The 11,207-nt window shown below is 43.4% G+C and overlaps 1 protein-coding gene across 1 annotated transcript in view; it reads right to left on the bottom strand.

Moving 5' to 3' along the window:
• Positions 1–821: 821 nt before the first annotated feature.
• Positions 822–11,207, bottom strand: part of pde3b (phosphodiesterase 3B) — a 292,910-nt gene continuing 282,524 nt past the window's right edge. Inside the window, exons 13-16 of the mRNA XM_034191148.1 lie at positions 5,006–5,209; positions 4,713–4,874; positions 4,349–4,595; positions 822–3,348 (exon numbers count right to left, since the gene is read on the bottom strand). Of these exons, the coding sequence (XP_034047039.1) occupies positions 3,134–3,348; positions 4,349–4,595; positions 4,713–4,874; positions 5,006–5,209 (828 nt within the window). The 3' untranslated portion in view covers positions 822–3,133. The remainder of the gene's footprint in view (positions 3,349–4,348; positions 4,596–4,712; positions 4,875–5,005; positions 5,210–11,207) is intronic.

The raw sequence follows: 11,207 nt of genomic DNA, 5'->3' as shown, positions 1-11,207 counted from the left end.
ATGCTACAGGCACTATGCAGTTTCTCCAATCACAGCAACAGAAGCTTCGCTCACTAGCCTCCTTGCACAGACACTTCCAAGTCACTGAAGATGTCTTGGACTTCATTCACATCAATTATTCAGAAATACAAACAATATGGTACTATATGATAAATGTGACTGGAGTAGGCAGTTATCAAAAACTGAGTGACCATGCAACAAGGAGATGAGTGAGGGAAGCAATCAAGAAAAGCATATGTGGCATTGATTGAAAAAACTGCATCGTGCAATGTTTATCTATTACATTACCAGTCACAGCTTCATGGTGAAGTGAAAGATCAAATGTAGGCTCATTCAATGATTTTTTTAAAATGTTGATGTAGCCATCCTCGGGGCAGTGTGGTGGCCAAACCGTTAGTGAGCTTGTGTCCAGAGCGGAAGGCTCCTCGTTCAAGACCACCTCTGCCTATTTGTGATTTAATGTGGAATTGTGTCAGGAAAGGCGTAAAAGTTGTACCAGATCAACATGCAGCTCCATATCGAATCTGATGTGTCAATCCTGAGGAAAAAGAAATTGCCTGTAGAACTTTCTTGGCCTGTTTTTTATGTAGGTGCATTGCATAAAGTCCATAATGACCATGCTGAGCACAGAAGAATAATAAACTCTTCTATATGTAGGCCCTGAGGCCAAGGACACTGGATAAGGAGCCTGACAATATGTAGACCTGGATTTGAATCCACCTCATGCTAGCTCTCTAAGTTACCTGCTATACATAATTGTGCTAGCAAAGTTAAAATTCATGCACATATGCACGTGAACAATAAAAATCAATATCTGCTCAAACCTTTGGGATGGTGTTTTATGACAGCTATAAATAAAACAAAAACATCAGTTGCCCCAACAAAGTGAATAATGGTAACTGGTTACAAACATATGCATTTTGATGCAACATATGGACAACAACCATTTATAGATGACTCATGGCACAAATATCAAGATAATGTGGACTGAAAGATGGCAGTGAAAAGCCAACCAACTCACCCATAACAACGTACTGAGTAAGTCCATGAAGAAGAAAAAAAAAGGCCCATCAGAATGTATATGGCTCGGACCCAAGTCCACCTGGTTTGCCGCTGTCACTTTGAGCTTGGTGGAATATCGCACTGGAGTCTGGAGACATTTACCAGGATACAGGTCTAGTTTGTCACACACCAGGTCAACTTGAATGACGAACAAGAAATACTGAACGATACAAGAGTGGTTATGATACACAACAGTGATAGGCTGAAACCAAGTGACAAATCAAACCCATACCTGTAGAAACTCTGAAACCACAACAGTAATTAGAGCATGTCAACGTACAATATGTCAGCTTCATTTAGAAAACAGATGCATTCCTTTAATTATTCAAAAATATATATTTATATGCATAAACTTTGTGGTACAGCGGCTAAACACTTGTTTGGTATTAAATGCACACATCGGCATCCATGATTTGACTAAATATTATTGTGATTTATACTGGTTACCTAACATTTCCTTCAGATTATGAATTCATACGGTGATAATGGACCGAGGCTATAAGTCGAGCGTCGTCTCTCTCATAAAACTCTTACTGTAGTGGAATGCAAAGAGTTCTTAAAAGCACAAATAGAGAAGTGATAGTTTTTGCACCTGCCTCATGGCATGTCATTTCAAAAAAAGGGATAGGAAACCCTGGATTACTTCTTCACACAGTTATGGGCTTGTCCAAAAAAAAGATGGAGGGTGGACTTTAAATGTCTGTAAATATTAGTCTGTCGGCTGACAGAAGCATACATTTTGTAATGTTTGTTTAAAAAATGCAAACAAATTGGATTCGGAAAAGTTTTTAGCTAATATACTGTCAGAACTCCAAAATGATACAACAGGTTGTGTGGCTGCCGAGGTCAACTGCAGTCTGCTGACAATCACGATAACAAATTCTCAGGAAGGTTGTAAAAAGGTTATGCAAGCAGACACACAGCACGTACTGCATCTGCTCTATCGCTGCTTACACGTGTAAAGTTGTTCATTAAAGAGATAAAAAAAAAAATGACTTTAGTCACCCAGATTGGAATGGAATTCCTTTAGCTTCAAAGTGTGTATTCCATAACAACGTCATTAATTGTTCAACTTGGTGTGAATCCTGAGTAACCTTTTTAAAAATAGCTAGAATTAAAATAAAGCATTCTGCACGTGTGGTCTGAATGCGAACAGCGGACATTCCACCGATTTTAGAAACCAAAGCATTCTTGAAAAGACACATTCGCACAAATTTCATATTAAAATAATTAAAATATACTCTTTCTCCTCCTCATTCTCACATTTGATTCCCCCCCGCCCCCAGAATACACACACACTCAGACAAAATCAGGCAAGGAGAATAAAAGAACACAACAAAAACGCAGGTGCACACACAAATAAAAGCATCAAAAATGATGCAAGATACAACGTACATAATCAGTCAACGTTTCAATAATCTCTCTGTGACTGAGTCTCATACAGTGTTTTGTGTCGCCAGCAAGGAGAAAGAACTACATAAGCTCAGGCTCTGGGCCAATAGAAAGGTTCAAACAGGCACATTTGATTTTTTTTTTCTTTAAAAATATACCTGACGTCGAGGCTGAGCCCGTCTCAGTCTGTTATTTGAACATGTTAGAACCGTTCACTTTGGTAAAGGGCTTTAATCGCTGCAGGATGTTGGCTTCATTCCTCTCCCCGCCTTTTCATTTCAAATAGTCAGAATTTGTTTTGTACCTAAAGGAGGTGTAAGCGCTTTGCGTTCAAGGCAGCACCACAGCCACGTCACCATGGAGAGCCACTCTTCTTCCTCTGTTCTGGTGGGGGTTTGTTTGTTTGTTTTTTCTGGGTGTATCTGCCTCTCCACGGACTCAAAGTGCAGAGGATTTGGGCTCCCACCATTGCAGCAAGGATCCACTCACAGTAGTAAGGCCGTTTTGTTGTGACTGATGAAGCGTACGAGTGTACACACATTGACTTTTTCAAAATGTACGGGGGGAGCAAATTGAGTTCGATGCCCACTTGTGGACTGTCTGTGTGCGTTTTGAAAGGCAGGTGGTTACATGACTGTGTCTGCTCGTGCTAAGCATCTGTGCTCTTTCCTTCCACCCGCTAAAGACGCTCCTCTCCCTCCTCCTCCTCCTGGATGACCTGAATGTCATCCGATGGGGAGGTGGGCAGGCTGCCTGGCAGAGTGTCTGGCTGCTGCTGTTTGCCAAGCTCTTTGGTCTTGTCATCCTCCTCGATGATGTTTTTCCACACCACGTGGTTCTCTGTGAGGTGCTGCATGATACTGCAGAACAACCGGCGCCGCGTCTTCCTCCTTTCTGCAGTGAACAGAAATCAAACGTAACGATGAGTAAAGACAGTATGGGGTCAATGGCACATGGTTTAACTTGTATAGCAACATCATTGTTGAGGTGTTGGTGTGGACTGGCCCCCAGTCTGAGACCTCCTCTGAAGGAGTCAGACACAACAAACTCGTGACACAAATTGCTTTTCAATTATGACCATCAGAGGGAGCTGCAGAAACACTGATGCAGTTCTTACACAACAAAAGCTGCAAGTATTCAAGCAGCCAGCCAGCACGCTCCGCTCTCTTCTGCTGCGGGAGGACTGAGTTCACAGCCGTCTGACTACATAAGACAGAATCTCTTGCTTGTCGTTCATTTTTGGGTTTGTGGTCGCTTTTGATTTTACTCAGAAGCCTCGGCGGTGCTTAAACTCGAAACTGGCTTCAGTAGCCGTCAGTACTAAACGTTAGCGGTTAGCTGTAACGTCCGCTAAATTTTTGTGCGGTTTATTGGTTTAGCGTTATAAAACTTTTCGATTCGCGGTTATCAAAGCTAACATTTTGGTTAGCTGTGCCCATCACTGGTCACCTCGCAAATCAGTAAATGAATAAATAAAGCAACTTATACATTTAAAATACAGTAATTGGTCCTTTTTTTATGTTTCTTTACATTTAGTGAATAAACATGCACCTGTTTATCTCTATAGGTATTCTCTCCAAGCTACCAGGCACTTCTGATATTTTTGCCTATTCAGTGGTGACCAGAAGCAGTTTACTGATTGCTTTTAGAATCCCTCACAGAATTACATTACATGGCCATTTATCCTGTGATGGCAGCGGTAAATCAAGAATGCACCCATTAGAACTATTTTGGTCTCAAGCGAAGACAAATCCAAAAACATCTAAAAGCAGAGCAAATCAGGGTGCCATCATACCTGCTTCAAAATCAACAATGGATCCAGGCCCCCTTTTTAGTAGGCAGAGTTAAAAAGAGGGGCTGGATGAACAAGACTAATGTTGGAGGCAAACCATACTTGGTTCCATCTCCTCTTCTATCTCATCCTCGTCATCTTCTGTGTCTGTGTCATCCTGTGCCTCTTCGTCCTCATCTGAACCCTCATCACTGATCCACTGACCAGGAAGTAGACCTGCAGCATCATAGGAGTTACAAAGAGGCCCAACAATGTGCGTGATGAAGGACTCTTGTAGCTTAGCTAGCTGTGGCGATGAGCGGTCCATAAAGGGACTAATGGGTAATCCCAATCTTGCTTCTTCATCTCCCTAGAAAACACCCAAAAAATCCACACACATATTGGTTTGTGACATAATCACATGTCAGTGTCTTCACTTGCATTTTGAAAGAAAGGAAAAAGAGCAGCATTATGATGTGTGCTGTACCTGCTCATAAAACTCATTGACAATGCCCTCTGTCCACTTGAGGTGCAAATCGCGCACTTTGGCCGGCCCATTTATATCTGCCAACTTAATACACACTTGGCACACCAGCAGCCTGTCGTTCTCATTGGTCCAATCAATTCCTGGACTGTTCACATCATTCACCTGTTAGGAAAGAGAGTTATTCCAACTGCTCCACTTGGTTTCTCTTATATCCACTCCAATTTTCAACTCACAAATAATTATATATTATTATATGATATCACTCAATCTCAGAAGAATTGTTCTTCTCACACCTTGGCATTAAATTCAGCCAGGAAGTCAAAGTGCTTCTTCAGGTCTGTTGCTAGTATATCCTCAATAACAAGAAAACGAAAACGTTTAAACTCCACATGATCCAGGTTGACCAGGAAGTTGAACTCGGGCCGGGACAGATATAGGCTCCAGGCCGACGCAGCATGGTGGTTCTCCAGCACTGAGCGGTCATTGTACAGCACAGCCTGCACCAGACAGGAGGGAAAAACCAAAGTGGTCAGACATGGAAAAATAGTACGCCAAGTGATTTGTAACGATCCCCTCTGGGATGTCAGAGAATATACATGTCACATTTTGTAATAGATTAAAAATAAAATAGTGTTAATGATGCATGAGGGAGTCCAGTTATAAAAGTGTGTGTGAGGTTGAAGGGCATGTGACGAAGAAGGTGAGAGAACAGGTTATATGAAGATAGAAAAAGGCTAAAAATAGCCATTCAACAGATATGTGGCTGTCAATATGCTTCACAATCAATAGGATCAGGGTTCTCTCCAAATTCACTAGCCACGGTTCCAAGAGCAGACAGTATGACAGCTATCACTGGCATGCTGTGAAAATACAATAGTTAAACTGGAACATTTAGTTAACCATGGTGTTCTTAATGATTGTTCATAAAGATGGATGCACAAAGGAACTCATGAAGGTAAAACAAAAGAAAAGAAATGAAATACAAACTAGTGTATTGCCTGTGGGGATGTGCGGGCTCTAGTGTTTATAAAATGGGTAGCTGCCATTCTTCAGGGGTGGTAATAAATTGCACAACCTTTCTATAATGAGCTGGAATGGTGTGTGAGTCCAGAATGTTACAAGAACCTTAGACCTCAACAATTTTTAGAACTCAACCCTTTTATTTCCTGTTAATTACATAATTTTTTTTAATGTTAATTTACTGTGTTCATGCATTTATAAATTGTTTAGGTTCTTGTTATCATATACACTCATCACTCACTCACTTATCTTCAACTGCTTATCTGGGATCGGGTTGCGGGGGCAACAGCTCCAGCAGAGGACCCCAGACTTCCCTTTCCCGGGCCACATTGACCACCTCTGACTGGGGGATTCCGAGGCGTTCCCAGGCCAATGTGGAGATACGAGGTCTGTCAATAAAGTATAGGCCCTTTTTATTTTTTTCAAAAACTATATGGATTTCTTTCATATGTTTTTACGTCAGACATGCTTGAACCCTCGTGCGTATGCGTGAGTTTTTCCACGCCTTTCGGTGACGTCATCCACCTGTGAGCACTCCTTGTGGGAGGAGTCGTCCAGCCCCTCGCAGGAATTCCTTTGTCTGAGAAGTTGCTGAGAGACTGGCACTTTGTTTGATCAAAATTTTTTCTAAACCTGTGAGGCACATCGAAGTGGACACGGTTCGAAAAATTAAGCTGGTTTTCGGTGAAAATTTTAACGGCTGATGAGAGATTTTGAGGTGATACTGTCGCTTTAAGGACTTCCCACGGTGCGAGACGTTGCGCAGCGCTCTCAGGCGCCGTCGTCAGCCTGTTTCAAGCTGAAAACCTCCACATTTCAGGCTCTATTGATCCAGAACGTCGTGAGAGAACAGAGAAGTTTCAGAAGAAGTCAGTTTCAGCATTTTATCTGGATATTCCACTGTTAAAGGAGATTTTTTTAATGAAAGACGTGCGGGCGGACTGCAGCGTCGGCTCGCAGCCGCTGTCACGCTCCGTCAAAGGAAAAACACCTCTGTTGGAAGCCTTAAGGACAAGTTGGAACATGTCCAGCTGTTAAACAATTTCTCATATACTCACTCCACTGAAAGCCATCAAAAGCCGCCTGATTTTACAAATGGTTATCAACACAGAGGTGTTTTTCCTGTCTTTCATTAAAAAAATCTCCTTTAACAGTGGAATATCCGGATAAAATGCTGAAACTGACTTCTTCTGAAACTTCTCTGTTCTCTCACAATGTCCTGGATCAATAGAGCCTGAAATGTGGAGGTTTTCAGCTTGAAGCAGGCTGACGACAGTGCCTGAGAGCGCTGCGCGACGTCTCACACCGTGGGAAGTCCTTAAAGCGACAGTATCACCTCAAAATCTCTCATCAGCCGTTAAAATTTTCACTGAAAACCAGCTTAATTTTTTCGAACCGTGTCCACTTCGATGTGCCTCACAGGTTTAGAAAAAATTTTGATCAAACAAAGCGCCAGTCTCTCAGCAACTTCTCAGACAAAGGAATTCCGACGAGGGGCTGGACGACTCCTCCCACAAGGAGTGCTCACAGGCGGATGATGTCACCGACAGGCGTGGAAAAACTCACGCATGCGCACGAGGGTTCAAGCATGTCTGACGTAAAAACATATGAATGAAATCCATATAGTTTTTGAAAAAAAATAAAAAGGACCTATACTTTATTAACAGCCCTCGTATAATCTCTTCACCTAATTCTGGGCCTTCCTCGGGGTCTCCTCCCACCTGAACGTGCCTGGAACACCTCACCAGGGAGGCACCCAGGGGGCATCCTTACCAGATGCCCGAACCACCTCAACTAGGCTCCTTTCAACGCTAAGGAGCAGCGGCTCTACTCTGAGCCCTCCACAGATGACCAAGCTTCTCACCAGCCACCCTCCCGGCCACTTCTACCCGCAATCTAGTTCTTTCAGTCATGACCCAACCCTCATAACCATAGGTGAGAGTAGGAACAAAGACTGACCAGTAGATCGAGAGCTTTGCCTTTTGGCTCAGCTCCCTTTTGGTCACAACAGTACGGCAGAGCGAATGCAACACCGCTCCTGTTGCACCAATTTTCCAGCCAATCTCACGCTCCATCATCCCCTCACTCGTGAACAAGACCCCAGGGGCGTGCTGGGAACATTTTTCAGCCCGAGAGTTTCATATCCAACCGGCCCACAAACCGCCAGCGCACAGGGATAATAAGAGTTCTGCTGTGGCATTTATGTGCTGACTGTGAAAACTGGGTGGCTTATAATACGAGGTCTGTCCATAAAGTATAGGTCCTTTTAATTTTTTTCAAAAACTTTCAGCATTTCAGAAGAAGTCGGTTTCAGCATTTTATCCGGATATTCCACTGTTAAAGGAGATTTTTTAATGAAAGACGTGCGGACGGATTGCAGCATCGGCTCGCAGCCGCCGCGACGCTCCGCCACAGGAAAAACACCTCTGTTGGAAGCCTTAAGGACAAGTTGGAACATGTCCAGCTGTTTCTCATATACTCACTCCACTGAAAGCCATCAAAAGCCGCCTGGATTTTACAAATGGTTATCAACACGGAGGTGTTTTTCCTGTGCCGCCGCACCGCGCCGGCTGCGTCCCGACACGCGGACCCGTCCGCATTTCTTTCATTAAAAAAATCTCCTTTAACAGTGGAATATCCGGATAAAATGCTGAAACCGACTTCTTCTGAAACGTCTCTGTTCTCTCATGACGTCCTGGATCAATAGAGCCTGAAATGTGGAGGTTTCAAGCTTGAAACAGGCTGATGACGGCACCTGAGAGCGCTGCGCGACGTCTCGCACCGTGGGAAGTCCTTAAAGCGACAGTATCACCTCAAAATCTCTCATCAGCCGTTAAAATTTTCACAGAAAACCAGCTTAATTTTTCGAACCGTGTCCACTTCGATGTGTCTCACAGGTTTAGAAAAAATTTTGATCAAACAAAGCGCCAGTCTCTCAGCAACTACTCAGACAAAGGAATTCCGACGAGGGGCTGGACGACTCCTCCCACAAGGAGTGCTCACAGGCGAATGACGTCACCGACAGGCGTGGAAAAACTCACGCATGCGCACGAGGGTTCAAGCATGTCTGACGTAAAAACATATGAATGAAATCCATATAGTTTTTGAAAAAAATAAAAAGGACCTATACTTTATGGACAGACCTCGTAGAAAGTAAAAATTAGTTAGTTAAAACAAGAACAGTATTGTTAACTCACCAGTACACCACCTAAGGCTGGGCTTACACTGTGCGATTTTTGGCCCCTTTTCAGCTGATTTTTCACTCGTGCGAGAATTTTTTGGATCGCGCCGAGTTTCATCTTAATCGTGCGTCCTGCGTCGTGCAGTCTACGTGGAGTAACGAGCTGCGTTTAACATCTCACGACCACCTCCCAATGGGGAATCATATGGTTGGATAAAAATCAAACCTGTTTGTTATTTTGGTCGGCCGTCATGACTCGTCAGGGTTCCGCGCTGTTGAAGTAGTGCTACAAGCATCTATGCGCTGATTACCTCGCGCACTGTGCATGTGCAAACACCGGAGAGAGCAAACAGTGATCTCATGTAAAGTCGCGTGTTTTTATTTTTTTTTTGCATTCCCTCGCAATAACCTAATATCAAATTAAAGTTCATGCCTATCAGCGCGCACAGTGAGTGGAATCAGGTGGGGGGGGGGAGAGACTGAATGTATATGCGTATATACACACACAGCAGACAACAACAGGATTTACAACAGATGAGCACAGCTGTAAGACTCTGTATGAAATATAGTTTATTTATACAACAGTGTAAGTAGCAACACCTGTTATGAATGTTTATGTTTTCTTTTTTTACTGTCCTCTCGTGAATCATGTTGCTGTCTGCTGTGTGCGCACGCGCATATACGTTCAGTCTCCCACACCTGATTTCACTCACTGTGCACGCTGATAGGCATGAAATAAATTTTTTTTAAAAAGAAAAAAAAAGCTTCTGTTATGTTTTGCTTTTGGAAACACCAGTCCGACGTGTGGTTTTTGAACGTACAATGTGAGCAGTCAGATCGCATCAGAGCATCGGGCCGAACAGTGTGAGAACATGAATCGTGCACTCTGAACTTTTAAACCCTGCGGTTTTGTCGCACAATTTGAGCTGGAGCCAAGTACAACGATTGAAAATATCGTACAGTGTATGCCCGGCTTAAGTCAGTGAAGTCTGTAAGTAGCTGGAAGAGGTGGTACTGGACTACAAATGTTGATGCGGCTGACATCCTGGCATCAACAGGCATGTAGCCTGTTATGCCCGGCCCTATTTACCATTTCCATCTTCGCTCTGTCTTCCTGAAAAAATATCTGTGAGCTTTGCACATTTGGCAGCATCTTCCTCCAAAGCTTTTCTTTTTCTTAATCTAGCTTTTTTCAGCTCAACCTGGCTTTTTTCTGTCCATCTTTTCACTCACGGGTCACTCTTCCTATACTTGCTAGTAGCGCAAGTGCCATCTGGGCGCACAGGGCTTGAATGGACTGAACTAACTGTGATGAATGCAAAGGGGTGTTAAACGTGTAATGGTATGTCCCTACCTTAGGCTTTGGAAAAGATAACAGTGTTGCAAAAGAAGCAGTCTTAAGTTATTTTCTTGTGAATTTTCATGATTGTAAAACATTTATAACACTTAATGTCTTCTCTTTAAGATACAGCAGCCCAAGTGTCTTGCTGTGTAGCCTAACAGTGGTGGTCATATATGTATGCATATATTAACACCCCCTCACAACAGCCCCAGGTTGGACCAGCCCACCAGGAAAACTCCCGACTCTCCCGATTACCCAGCACGCGGTAGCAAGACACCAAGGTATTTGAACTCCTTCACTTGGACCAAGACCGCATTCCCTACCCAGAGTAGGCAATCCATCGGTTTCCTGCTGAAAACCATGGCCTCAGATATATATATATATATATATACATATATATATATATATATATATATATATAAAAGATTTACATAAATTATCATGATTTACACTCTGGTGTGACATATACACTGAAAAATCACATTTGTGGTGACTACTGATACTGCTTTTACTAATAATACCAATAATTATATATATATATATATATATATATATATATATATATATATATATATATATATATATATATATATATCTCCATCCATTTTCTTCCGCTTTATCTGGAGTCGGGTCGTGGGGGCAGCAGCTCAAGCAAAGCTACCCAGACCTCCCGATCCACACACACCTCCCCCAGCTCCTCCGGGGGAACCCCAAGGCGTTCCCAAGCCAGCCGAGAGATGTAGTCCCTCCAGTGTGTCCTGGGTCTTCCCCGGGGCCTCCTCCCAGTGGACGTGCCTGGAACACCTCTCCAGCGGGGCGTCCAGGGGGCATCCGGAAAAGATGCACAAGCCACCTCAACTGACTCCTTTCGACATGGAGGAGGAGCGGCTCGACTATGAGCTCCTCCCGAGTGACCGAGCTCCTCACCCTGTCTCTAAGGGAGCGCCCAGCC

This window comes from Thalassophryne amazonica, chromosome 2, assembly GCF_902500255.1.
Source record: "Thalassophryne amazonica chromosome 2, fThaAma1.1, whole genome shotgun sequence".
NCBI classification, from domain to species: Eukaryota; Metazoa; Chordata; class Actinopteri; order Batrachoidiformes; family Batrachoididae; genus Thalassophryne; species Thalassophryne amazonica.
This window is presented reverse-complemented; position numbering and strand designations above follow the sequence as displayed.